General features: G+C 41.3%; 1 protein-coding gene across 1 annotated transcript in view; it reads left to right on the top strand.

Moving 5' to 3' along the window:
* SLC12A8 (solute carrier family 12 member 8) overlaps window positions 1-14435 on the top strand; it is a 170376-nt gene that overhangs the window by 80621 nt on the left and 75320 nt on the right. The window contains exon 5 of the mRNA XM_043993509.1: window positions 10070-10183. Coding sequence (XP_043849444.1) covers window positions 10070-10183 — 114 coding nt within the window. The remainder of the gene's footprint in view (window positions 1-10069; window positions 10184-14435) is intronic.

Below are 14435 nucleotides of genomic sequence, written 5' to 3'. Positions count from 1 at the left end.
CATTGTCCTGAAAAATAAAATAAATTTTTTTTTAAAAAAGAGGAAAGCAAAAACTTTTGAGAATAATTCACATTCCTGCCCAGTGACAGGAGGCAAAATACCTCAAGCAAATAACCATAACAATGTGTGGCTTTCTTTTTTTTTTTTTTTTTTTTTTTGCGGGGCAACGAGGGTTAAGTGACTTGCCCAGGGTCACACAGCTAGTAAGTGTCAAGTGTCTGAGCCCGGATTTGAACTCAGGTACTCCTAAATCCAGGGCCGGTGCTTATCCACTGCACCACCTAGCCGCGCCCCCATGTGTGGCTTTCTTGAGAGAGTTGTAAGGATGGTAGAGAGCTTTCCCCACCAAAACAACTCTGTGAAGTAGGGAGTGAAACCTGATGCTCCTGATTTTATACCTAGACAAAGTTCTGTGTCTGAGAAGTGAAGAGATCTGTCCCAGAGCAAAGCGGAAGAAGGGACACTCAAGGTCAGACCTCCTCTGATTTCCAAGTTCAAGGGCTCTTTCCACTGTGTCACCCACCCTCTAACAAGTATGACATTTCCAGGGTTGCTTGACCGGCTCTGGCACTGGCCAACAATAATTGACATTTACATAATTACAAAAGGGCCTCCCCTCCTTGACCCTCCCAATCATCCTGAAAGGGAGCTACTGAAGACAGTATTAGCACCATCCTGCAGGTGAAGACATGGAAGTTCAAAAATGAAGCCAGAGGCAGCTAGGTGGCACAGTGGATAAAGCACTGGCTCTAGATTCAGGGGGACCTGAGTTCAAATCCGGCCTCAGACACTTGACACTTACTAGCTGTGTGACCCTGGGCAAATCACTTAACCCTCATTGCCCTGCCCCACCCCGCCCCAATGAAGCCAAATGATTTGTCCCTGGTCACCTATGGAGCATGTTGGGAGAGGCAGCATTCACTTAGTGTGGCACCTGGCACACAATAAGTGCTTAGTAAATGCTTGTTGACTGGCTATCAGGGTCAGTAAACTATGGCCCATTGGGTCAAATTCTGCTGGCTCCCTGTTTTTGTACAGACTCATGAGCTAAGAACTTTTTTTTAACACTTTGAAATAAAGTTGTATTGTCCTTAAAAATGTGTGTGTAGAGAACCCCAACCATATTCTTACCTCTCTGAGTTTGTACAAAAACAGGCTTCAGGATGGATTTAGGCCTGGGGCTTTAGGTTGCTAAACCCTGGGCTTAATAATTCTCCCTCAAAGGAAACTGGGAAGAAGGAAGGGCAGAAGGAACCCTGCCTGTGGCCTGGTCTGTTAGAAAGAGTTCTAGAGACAGCTGTGTTCTACTGAAAAAAAACCTGCCCCAGCTGAATTGGTAGTGCTATGCCCCTTCAGTCGCTTGATTAAGATGAGAAAGACTGAGAGTTGGGATGGATATGATAATCATATTTTCACATTGGCAACTGGGTAGTACAATGGATAGAGTGCCAGACCTAGAGACAGGAAGACCTGTTCAAACCTGTATTTAGACACTTACTAGCTGTGTGACCCTGTGCAAATCACTTCACCCTGTTTACCTCAGTTTCCTTATCCGTAAAATGAGCTGGAAAAGTAAATGGCAAACCACTCCAGTATCTCTGCCAAGAAAAAATCAAACGGGATTACTGAAAACGACTCAAGAACAACCAAGTCAAATGGGCTGCCTCTGGAGGTCAGGTGTCCCCACCCTTCTGTCCCTAGCTCTCACCTCTCTTTGAGGTCTTCAAGCATAGGCTAAATCGTTGGCAGGGTTTTAGAAGGGATTCTTGGCTAGGTATGGGTTTGAGCCACATGACCTCTGAGGTGCCTTCCAACTTTAAGGTCCCATGGTTCTCATTCTGTGACTCATAAGCTGAATTCATGAACACCCAAGATGGGAAAAGGGTGGGAAAAAGAGTCCATTTAAATCTTCCCAGCATTTCATGATTCAGTGGTTGGCTTGAAATACTTCTGTTGTTCAGTCATATAGACACGGTGTCCTCCATGCAGATGGAACTTGTGTTTGTCACTTCTTTCCCTATAGGTGGGTATTGTCAGAGAAGGCCAAGAGGTCACGGCAATCAGTTCTATCAGAGTCACGATGAACCCTGCTATCCACCTCCCAAAACAGAAATGATAGATGCAGAGTGCAGACTGAAGCATGTTTTCTTCTATTTCTTTCTTTCTCTTGCCTTTTTTTTTCTTGGAACATGGCTAATGTGGAAATTTGTTTTGCATGTCTATGCATATTTGTAATGGGTTTTATTTTTCTTGCCTTCTCAATGGCTGTGGGGAGGACGGGGATGGGAGGGAGACAATTTGGAACTGAAAGGAAAAGACAAAATCGAATTAAAAAGAAAATCACGGCAATATGTGTGTTGCTCATCAGACTGATTATCCGGGCTCCTGGGTTAGGGGTCCAACTTCCCTTTTCTGGTCCTCCTCATCCTTCACCACTTTTGTCATCATTATTCAGAGTGGAAAGAGTATTGGGTCAGGAAACCTGAGTTCAAATCCAAGCTCCGATGCTTCCTAGCTCATGGGGTTGTTATGAAAAAAGTATTTTGTAAAACCTAAAGCACTCTATAAATGTAAATTTGGGAGGGAGCTGAGCTCAGTGAGTCAGTCTGGCTTGGTTGAGCTCATGTCCAGGGCAGTCATAGAAGCTGGCTGGAGTGGTTTTTCCCTTCTGTAATGTTGGTCAGTGAGGTCAGCCAGCGGAGAAACCAGAATCGACTCTTTTATGTGTAGGGTTGGGTTCCTCCCTCCCTGACAAATTTAATTGAGGGAAAGATGATCTCTGCAGAAGAAAAGTCAATCAAAATGTTAGCACCATCTTTGAGATTTAATTCACCTAGAATAATGTTAAAGCCAAAAGAGAGATATATCCACAGTGATTCCAAATCCCAGCCTCTGCTTGGGGAAGCCCAGACCTCTCCATTGCCTTTTATTATTTTTTTTCCCTTGAAGCAAAAATTCCTGAGAAGTCACAAATGTAAGAGAGGCGAGAGAGAGAGAGAGAGAGAGAGAGAGAGAGAGAGAGAGAGAGAGAGGAAACTGAGGCAAAGTGACTTTCCCAGAGTTACACAGCTATTCAGCATCTTTGAGCAAATTTGAACTTGTCTTCTTAACTCTGGGACCGATGCCTCATCCGCTGCAGTTTCTAGCTGCTAGATATGTCAAGGAGACTTTGCTCAGGCCAAGGGAACTCACTGACTACCAGCTCCCATGAAAGTAATACTATTTCACAAGAGTTGCTTTTTATTATCTCTTGTTATCATTGCTCCTTTGTTTTCAAAAAGGACCATTACATGGATGATGTCTCTCTTCCAGAGCCATCTGGGTCTGGTGGCAATATGCACGTGTGCATATGTGTATTTGTGTATATATGCATTCATGTGTGTATTTGTGTATATATGCATGTATGAATGTATGTATGTGCATACATATATACACACACACATACACACATATCAGGAAGACTGGAGATGGCCCTGGATGTTTAAGTCAATTGGGATTAAGTGACTTACTTACCCAGGATCACAGCTAGTAAGTAAGTGTCTGCAGTCACATTCGAACTCAGATCCTCCCAACCTCAGGGCCAGTGCTCTGCACCACCCAGCTGCCCCTTTTGTCAAACCTAGTCAAGCCAACAAGCATTGATTAAGCTCCTACTCTGTGAGTGGAGAGAAGGAGCTGGAGGAGAGATGCTGAAGAGAGAGCTGACAATACTCGGCAACTGATTGGGCAGAATGGGGTGAGTGAGAGACAGAAGAGCCCTGGCCAGGAGTAGCAGGGTGACTATGAGGCCGGAAAAGAAAAACAAACCACCTACTGCCAGAGAGAATTCAGAAGCAGAATCCCCATAACGCACAGCCTACAGGGTGTTTCTTGGTCAAGGGCACCTGACATTTTAAAATCCTCTTAGCTCATGGCCATAGATACAAGCCGTGCAAAACGGGCTCCTTTGATGAGATAGCAGACGGCTCCTAGGATGGAATCAATTTAAGTCTATTTAAAAACCTCGCTAAGTCCTCAGTTCAGAACGCTTTGTTTTTCTGGTTGGGACATAAGTTCTTAGCAGTTGTGAAGAATGGTTACTATAGCAGTGTGGAGCAGGCAAGGTGTAGCTCTGAAAAGGGGCTGCACCTGTTGCTAGGCAGCGCCAAGAGGAGACACTTGGCTCAGCGAGTAGCTAAATTCCTCTCCTCTTTAAGAGAAAGTGGAAAATTACTCCCTTCTAATTTGAAAAAGATCAAACAAGAGATCAGAGGCCCCGGTGGCATGGGGGTGTCCTTGTGGGCCCAGAATCCCTTTCAGCTTTTGCTCTGTGGGCAAGGAAAGAAGCAAGATTGGGAATAATGAACATTTTCTCTGCTGGGAGCAGGCAGTGAAGGATACCCTTGCTAGCTTGTTAGAGAATAAAAGCCAGGGGAAAAAGCTAAGGAAAGCAGCTCTCAGAGGCTTTGTGATGGAAACCAGGCTTGATGTTCCAGAGCGAGACCAGCCTAGGAGGGGTCTGGGATTAAAATAAGAATTCAGGCTATGTTAGAAAGAAACTCTAAAGGGAGAATCAGAAACAATGGATTTCAATAGCCCAGGGTTTGATAAACTCCAAAACATAAATTTACTTAGGAAAGCCCTTCTAATTTGATAAGAACTTCTGGGAAAACTGGAAAGCAGTCTGGCAAGAATTCAGCTTTGACCAACATCTTGAAACATATTTTGCAATCAATTTAAAATTTTAATATTAAAGACCATACTATAAAAAAATTCGAAGAGAAACAGATCACAGATGTCTCACAGCTATGGATAAGAGATATATACTCAACCAAGCAGAGGATAGTTAATCACAAAAGATACAATAGATAATTTTGATTAATGAAGTTAAAAAACTTCCACACAAACAAAATTAATGCATTTAGGTTGAGGGAAGCAGTGAAATGGGAAGAAAATCTTTTTATCAGATTTTTCAGATAAGAATTTGATATCATATATACGCACATATATAAACAACACACACACACACACACACACACACACACGCGCGCGCGCGCGCGCACGCATATAACCAAAAAAACTTTTTTTTTTCAGGGAAATGAGGATTAAGTGACTTGCCCAAGTTCACACAGCTAGTAAGTGTCAAGTGTCTGAGGCTGGATTTGAACTCAGGTCCTCCTGAGTCCAGGGCCGGTGCTTTATCCACTGCGCTACCTAGCTGCCCCCCAGATGTGAACAGTTCTTAAAAGAATTACAAACTCTTAAATCTTAAGAAAAAATACTCCTAATCATTACTAATAAGGGAAATGTAAATCAAAGCAACTCTGAGGTTTCACTTTATACCTAGCAAATTGGCAAAATAACAAAAGATGGCAATAGTCAGTGTTGGAGAATTTGTGGGAAGATAGGGACATCAGTACATTGTTGATGGAGCTGTAAATCAATACAGTCATTTTGCAGATAAAGTGACTAAAATGTTCATACCCTTTGTTTGACCCATAGAGTCTATTTCTAGGCATGTGCCCCAAGGAGGTCATTGATAAGACAAAAGTCCCCATATGCAGCAAAATATTTATAGGGGAACTTTTTATAATAGCGAAGAACTGGAAATAGAATAGATATCCATTGATTGGAGAACGGCTAAAAAAATTGTGGTATATATTTTTCCTATAATATTATAGTCAATTTTACTAGGTAAATTACTCTTGGTTGTGAACCTAGATCTTTTTACTTTCTATGATATAGTGATGGCAGCTAAATCTTATGTGATCTTAACTATTGCTCTTTGGTACTTGAATTCTTTTTGGTTTCTTGTAATGTTTGTTCTTTAAACTTCCTGGGAGTTTTTTTTTTTTTTTCAGGAGGTAACTGGTATAATCTTTGTATTTCTTCTTTGTTCTATATCTTATATTTTCTTCTAATTTTTTTCAATCTTTTTTACTTTGTTTTAAGATTTCTCGTCTCATTAGCTCTTTGGCTTCTACTTGGTCCATTCTAATTTTCATGGAGTTTGTTGCTTGGGCAAGGTTTTGTACTTCTTGTGCCAAGTTGTTAATTCCCTTTCCAATTTTTTTTCATGTGTCTCATTTCTCTTCCATTTTTTCCTCTAGAGTTATCATTTTTTCCCAATTATTTTTTAGCTCTTAAAAAATACTTGCCTTGTCTCTTCCAGGAATTCTGATTGGACCTGTATCCAAACTGTGTTTTTCTTTGAGGCTTTATTAAAGATATTTTGGGGTCATTCTCTCCTTCTGGTTTTGTGTCTTGGGCATCTCCTAGGGGTTCTGTAATAGCTCTGTATAGTGGGATTTTTTTGTTTCTTTGCTCATTCTTCTGGTCTACTTTTTGACTTTGAACTTTGTGTTAGGTATGGGCTCTAAATACTTCTGGGGGAAATGTCTAAGCTTAGCTTTTATCCTCCTGGGTCCTTTTCCTTCTTTCTTGGGGTATTGAATATTATGCTATTCTAGGATCTTAGACTGGGGACCTGAAAACTTTCAGTGCTCTCAAAGCTGTGTGATCTGGAGCAAATTTTCATCATTGCCTTCCTAGTCTGAGTTCAACAAGTTCTTGACCTCAATGTGGGTCTGAGTAATACTCCTGTAAGCTTGTCCCTGGTTGCAAGTTCCAGATGACTGCTGCCAGAATCAGTCACTATCAGTCAGCTGGGATACTCTGAAAGTTTAGGGTGACAAAGCAAAGATTTCCCTTTCGTCTTGTATTCCTGCCCAGTTTATTCCACTGTAGGCTTCAGACTGGGCTGGAGGCTGGTGCTAAGACCCCACTCTGTTCCTGAGGTCAGAACAATACATCTGCTGTTCACTTATGAGATTGCTCTTGGCTGAGTAGACAGCCTAGGCCTCACTACTGCTTCTTATCCCTGAATACCACCCTGGGGTGCAGATCCCCACCCCAATGTACCTGGATCTGTGAGCAGTGAGCAACAAGGTGCCATGCCACCGACATAAGGTTTCAGTGCCTTGCTATGGGTCTTGTACCTCTTCTTGCTCTTAGGCACAACTTCATTCTTCTTTCAATCCCTTGGCACTACAAGATTACGTCAGGCATGCTGCTGGCCTAGAAAAATGTTCACTGCGATGCTCACACTCATCCCAGGTATCCACAAACCTCTCTGTCTCTCTATGCCAACCTGAGCCAGAAAATTACTACTATGATTTTTTTTTTCTCTTGATTTCCTGACCAGGACTTGGTTTGCTACATTTCTAGTTGTGGAATGCTTAGGTTGGAGGAGCTAGGTTATACTCCTTCCTTTTTAGATCTGCTACTTCAAATTGAGGTAAAGGAATATTACTGTGCAGTCGGCCATGGTGACTATGATGAATTATAAAGAAACATGGAAAGGCTTATGTGAACTGATGCAGAGTAAAGCAAGTGGAGCCAAGAGAACTTTATACTTAATTACTAAAGTAGAATAAATGGAAAGAACAACAACCACAGACACACACTCACACACACACACACACACACACATACACAAATGAAAGTGAACACTGCAGAATTACAAACAGAAAACATAGTTCCAAAGAGGAATAATGAATATATTCCTCCTTCCCTCTTCTGCAGAGGGCAGAGAGGTCCAGGGATGTGGAACAATGTGGATATTTTCAGACCTTCGATGTATTGATTGATTTTGGTGATTTTTCTTCTCTTTTTCTCTAAAAGTTTTTTGATATATAGGATGCTTCTCTAGGAGAGTAGAGGGGAAGGGATACTAAGAGAAATTTAGGTAATATAAAAACGACAAAAATCATTAAAATTTTTTAAAAGGTTCTTCAGTGACAACCAACCAACTAAAAAAGAACCCCATTAGTCTAGTTCATTCTGTGAATAAGATCGTTTGGATTAATTTATAATTAATGATATGGAAGGATTAATTAGGGCAGTTAGGTGGTATATTGGATAGAGTACCAAGTCAGAAGTCAGGAAGTCCTGAGTTCAAATCTAGCCTTAGACACTTAATAGCTATGTGATCCTGGGCAAATCACTTAGCCCTGTTTTCCTCAATTTCCTCATCTGTAAAGTGGGCTGGAGAAGAAAATGGCAAACCACCCCAGTATCTCTGCCAAGAAAATCTCAAATGGGGTCACAAAGAATTGGACATGACTGAATAACAATGAAGACTGATGAGAGAATTCCCAAATGTACATGGAAGGGGTGCCTAGAAGTAGGGGACAGAACAGGTGGTAGCTCTCTTCTTGGAGACCCAACAGCTTGATCTAAAGACCTCACTTGAAGCTTTCTAACTATAGATACTTTAACATATGCTACTAGAACTGAAATCATGAAGGGTGTTGGCTCTAGACTTGTTCTCTGGTGAATCTTTTTTTTTTTTTTGCGGGGCACATGTGCGCGCATGCACACACACGCACACACACACACACACGCGCGCGTGCACACACACACACACACACACACACACACACACATATATAACCAAAAAACCTTTTTTCCCCGCAGGGCAATGAGGGTTAAGTGGCTTGTCCAGGGTCACACAGCTAGTAAGTGTTGAGTGTCTGAGTCCGCATTTGAACTCAGGTCCTCCTGAATTCAGGGCCAGTGTTTCATTCACTGCGCCACCTAGCTGCCCCTCTGGTGAATCTTTAACAAAGGGTTTAAAGTCAGAGAGCCTTGAAAGTGTCCTCTATTTTTACTTTTCCTGTTTGTTTTCTTTGAAAGCTTGCTATGTAACTACCCATGTGAAATTTTTCCATATTAAGTATAACAGAAGAGAGTGGAAGGAAGTTCAGAAGAAGAGAAAGATGAATAGGGCAGTGTTACTACTACTATTACTATATATACTACTACTACTATATATGCTTAAAAAAGAAGTCATAAAAATAGACTCATGGTTTCATATATAATTCTCTTCTGTTCTTTGTATGTTTATGTTGATGTTTGTCAAATTCCTGATAATTTTTTTTAAAGTATAATGTTTAGTAATTCACTAGTTTAGCTATTTTGTTGTTGTTCAGTCATTTTTCAGTCATTTCTAACTCTTCATGACCCTATTTGGAGTTTTCTTGGCAGAGATACTGGAGTAGTTTTGCCATTTCCTTCTCCAGCTCATTTTACAGATGAGGAAACTGAGGCAAACAGGGTTAATTGACTTACCAAGGTCGCACAGCTAGTAAATGCCTGAGGCTGGATTTGAACTCAGGTCTTCCTGACTCTAGGCCCAGTACTCTATCCACTGTGACATCTGGCTGCCCTCATTTTATTTTATTTTTTTAGTGAGGCAATTGGGGTTAAGTGACTTTCCCAGGGTCACGCAGCTAGAAAGTGTTAAGTGTCTGAGGCCGGATTTGAACTCAAGTACTCCTGACTCCAGGGCCAGTGGCCTATCCACTGCGCCACCTAGCTTCCCCTGCCCTCATATTTTAATAGAATTCTGTTTATTTTCAGAGTAACTGTATATTTACCTAAATCTTCAGTAAACCATGCCTGTGGTGGTATAAGCATTCACCTGTAGACCACCTCATTGTGACTTGAACACCACTATTACTTGGTGACGGCTCATTCTAAGGAAAAGGAATAAATGACCTCTTGATCAAATGAGTTACCACATGTAAAGCTCTTTGCAAACCTTAAAGTATTATATAAATGATACCTAGGTGACTACAGTAGATAAAAACGGCAGGGCTTGAAGCCAGGAAGACATGAATTCGAATCTTGCCTCAGACTCTTATAAGCTACATGATCTTGGGCACGTCACTTGGCCTCTGTATTCCTTAGTTCCCTCATCTGTAAAATGGAAATAATAATAGTGATATTATAATAGTACTTCGAGGGTTATTGTGAGACAAAAAATGAGATAATATTTGCAATGCCTTTTGGAGACCATAAAGAGCTATGGGAATGCCAGCTATTATTTTGATTGATGGATTTGTAGTGCTGAAGTTCACAGAATTATGGAGTCATAGGGTAATGGGGTTAGGAGGTCCTTAGAAGCCATCCAGCCCAACCCCCTCATTTGACAGTTGAGGGAACTGAAGCATAGAAAAGTCAAAGGACACCGACAAGCTAGAAACAAGCATCCGACTGATTTTCTCTTGCCCTTTCCCTATTCCAGAGCATGGCTTCGTGGGGTACACACCAGAACTGCTACAAAACAACACGCTTCCAGATTACAGCCCTGGGGAGTCCTTCTTCACCGTGTTCGGGGTTTTCTTTCCTGCAGCCACAGGTACAGCTGTGTGTGTGCTGGGGGTGATGGGGAAGAGCGCTGCCTGGTTCATGAGACTTTTCCCCTTTCAAGAATGCGAAACCTCCCTGATTTCACTGCTATGGGGACCTCCCCTGCAGATGAGTGCCTCTCCCCCATCTCCCCACCATAGCGGACAGTCTTCATGAAATCACACGGACCAAAAATGACATCATCTGGTGGCCAACCCTCCAAGTGATGGTATTCTGGAGTTGTGGTTCTCAATGGGGGATGGGGAAGGAGAGATGGGGGGGGGGCTTGTGAATTTGGATGGGAATGAATGACATCAACAATTGGTTTCCTGTGTAGGTGTGTATATATTTTATTTTATGCATTGAAAAACATGTTTCTGAGAAGGGATCCATAGGCTTCAGCCAAAGGGGTCCTAGACACAAAAAACATTCTGGACGTTTGGGCCTTGGGTGACTGACATATAGCCCGTTCCTAGGTTAATACTCAAAGCTTTTCTAGATCTAGATGGCACAATGGATAGAGGACAGGATTTAGAGTAAGGAAGACCCGAGTTCAAATTCACCTCCTACATTTACTAGTTGTATGATCCTGCACAATTCACCTTTCAGCCTCAATTTCCACATTTGTAAAGTGAGGAAAATGATAGCGTTTACTTCCCAGGACTGTTGTGAGGTTAAAATGAGAATATATTTTTTAATATATTTATTTTTTTATTTTAATTTTTCTCAATTTCACGTAAAGATTTTTTTTTGAGTTTCAGATTTTTCTCCCACCTTCCCTTCCCTTTCCCCTCTCAGAGCCAGTAAGCAATTTGGTATAGGTTATATGTTACAATCATGTTGAACATATTTCCACATTAAACAGAACAAAAGGAAAAAAGATGAAAGAAAAAATAAACAAGAATAATAACAAAAAAGCAACAACAGAAGTGAAAATAGTATGCTTTGGTTTGCACTCAGGCTCCATAGTTCTTTATCTGAGTGTGGAGAGCATTTTCCACTATAAATTTTGGCATTGTATTGGATCATTGCATTGCTGAGAAGAGCCAAGTCCATCATAGTTAATCAAAAATGAGATAATATTTGTAAAGCACTTTGTAAATCTTAAAGCACTATATAAATGATTATTATATTAATTATCTTATACTATATGCTATGATGATTATTATATTATATAGATAATAATTTTATAAATTATAATAATTATTATCTGGGTTTGAGTCTCACCTCAGGTACTTATGACCCTGGATAAGTCACTTAACTTTTATGGACCTCAGTTTCCTCATTTGTAAAATGAGAGGACTAGATTTGGTGACTTCTGAAGTCCCTTCCAACTCTAACTCTTTTACTCTTTGATCTCATGATAGGGACCCATCACAGCTTGTCAGCTCCTTGGGGGCAGGGACTAGCATTCTCCTCTTTTGGTATCCCAGAACTTAGCATAGTATCTGGCACATAGTAGGTGATTAATAAATTGGTGGATTAATTGTGTTCCACGGATACAGCTTCTGAGAATCCAGGGTCACCTTCATGCCATGATGAGGCACGAGACAAGGACTTTTGTGGAATACCTGTAAGTCATTTTGCAGAAATGTATGTTCTTGCTTCTGCTATGGAAGGGATTGTAATCTTGTTGAGTGGAGATACCTGATTCCCAAGACTTGATATTGTCTTTTATCATACATTTCCTTTAGGATTTATTTACACACACACACACACACACACATATGTATACGTATACATATATATTTCTATATATCTCAATATGTCAAAGATCTACAATTTTCATGAGTATGGGAACAGATTTTTAACCAATCTATAGCTTAGGTTTTGAGATCTGCTTACGGGCCAGAGAGATAAAAGGACTGGACCATGGGTGTACAGATAGTAAGTGTCAGGGGCAGGATATGAACCACCTGTAAGATGATTCGCATTTCATCTACTAGGCCATACTGCCTTATGTGTTATATTATACATGGCAACATTCATGTATGAAGGTAACTTGGTGAAGTAGATAGAGTAGGGGCAGCTGGGTGGCACAGTGGATAGAGCACCGGCCCTGGAGTCAGGAGGACCTGAGTTCAAATTTGGCCTCGGACACTTAACACTTACTAGCTGTGTGACCCTGGGCAAGTCACTTAACCCCAATTGCCTCACTAAAAAGAAGAAGGAGAAGGAGAAGGAGAAAGAAGAGCCTTGGAGCTGGGAAGACTTGAGTTTGAATCCTGCCTCAGGCAGTTGCTAACTGTGTGACTCTAGGCACATCATCTGAAAAATGGATATAACAATAGCACCCACCTTACAAAGCAGTCATTTGGATCAAATGAAATAATATACATCAACTACTTCATAAATCTTAGATTTCTACATTTATGTTAGCTATGATTATCATTCAATGAATCAACAAACATTAAGTGCCTACTATATTTTTATTGATGAGTGATTATTACTCTAATTAGATTAGATATTATCTAATGCATATATTTCTTATTCATTGATGATTTGAGGGACTGCAAATCCCTAAATGTTCTTATGATCTCAGAATGTGCTAATCCAACTCTAAATTTTATATGACTCCTTTGTTGTTGATATAATAGAAATATTTCTTTATAATGTGGCCTGGGAATCTGAGGGCCTGGGATCTAGTCCAGGCTCTTCCACATATGAGCTGGGTGACCTTGGGCAGGTCACTTAAACTGCCTGGGCCTCAATTTCTCCATTTGTAAAACAGACTAGGGAGGGGAGGTGGATCAAATGATCTCTCCTATCCTTTCCAGCTCTAACATTCTGTTCTTCTTCTTGGATGAAGTAATATTTCCAGCTTGGGGGTGGACTGACCTCTCCCAAACCACAATGCATGCTCTAATTCAGAAACCCCATACCCTGTGGCTCGGCAGCTTTCCAATTCTCACAGGGTTCATGGAAATGTTTTGTTTTCCTCTCAGTGCTGGGCTTGGGTCAAAGAGAACCCTGGGGAGACAATGATTGACACTCTGAACATAGTCTTATTTTCCCTCCTTGACTTTCCTTGCACCTCCCTTATCCTGCAATGGCTCTGTGGACAAGTCTCAGCTCTTAAGTCTTCCTAGGGGCAAAGGAGAGTCTCCTTCCATATGGAAAGCCATGCCCACTGGATAATCAAGCACCAAGTGATGTTGGCAACATTAAGGGAGAGAATGGTGGCACATGGAGAAACAACCTCTTCCCTCAAACTTTCTCCTCACCGCCTCCCTCTAAGAAGACCTAGTTTTCTTTTAAAGTAGTGATTCTTTTTGGGGGGGGTGGGGGGGGCATTGAGGGTTAAGTGACTTGCCCAAGGTCACACAGCTAGTGCCAAGTGTCTGAGGCTAGATTTGAACTCAGGTCCTTCTGAATCCAGGTTAGTGCTTTATCCACTGCGCCACCTAGCTGCCCCCTAGCGTAGGGATTCCTAATCTGGGGTCTCCATAGAGTTCACAGGATCTGTGAACTTGGATGGGAAAAAATAAATTTTTATTTCAGTGTAACTGGTTTCCTTTACCATCATATGCATTTTCTTTTATGCATTTGAAAGCAGAATTTTGAGAAGGGATCATAGGCTTCACTAGCTGACAAAGCTGTCCAAGACACACCAAAAAAGGTTTAGAACCCCTTCTCTAGACTTATCTCAAACATAACGTTCTACCAGAAGCCTTTGCTGCTCTCCCCAGCTGATAGTGTTTCCTCCCCTCCCCGCAACATTGTATTTATTTCATAAAACCTATATGTGCACATCCTATCTTCCCTAATAGAATGCAAGCTTCTTTTTTTTTCCAGGGCAATGGGGGTTAAGTGACTTGCCCAGGGTCACACAGCTAGTAAGTGTCTGAGGATGGGTTTGAACTCAGGTCCTCCTGAATCCAAAGCTGGTGCCTTATCCACTGCGCCACCTAGCTGCCCCTGTAAGCTTCTTTTTAAAATAGTGTTTTCCAATTCCATGTAAAGACAACTTTTAACATTCATTTTTCATAAAATTGTGAGTTCCAGATTTTCTTCTTCCCTCCCTCCTGTCCCCCTTCCTTAAGATGATAAGCAATTTGATATAGGTTATATATGTACAATCATGTAAAACCTATTTCCATATTAGTCATGCTATGAAAGAAGAAACGGACCTGGGGCAGCTAGGTGGTGCAGTAGATAAAGCACTAGCCTTGGATTCAGGAGGACCTGAGTTCAAATCCAGCCTCAGACACTTGACACTTACTAGCTGTGTGACCCTGGGCAAGTCACTTAATCCTCATTGT

Source organism: Dromiciops gliroides, chromosome 3 (genome assembly GCF_019393635.1).
Source record: "Dromiciops gliroides isolate mDroGli1 chromosome 3, mDroGli1.pri, whole genome shotgun sequence".
Classification (NCBI taxonomy): Eukaryota; Metazoa; Chordata; class Mammalia; order Microbiotheria; family Microbiotheriidae; genus Dromiciops; species Dromiciops gliroides.
Note: the sequence above shows the minus strand (reverse complement) of the source record. Positions and strands in the feature narration are given on the sequence as shown.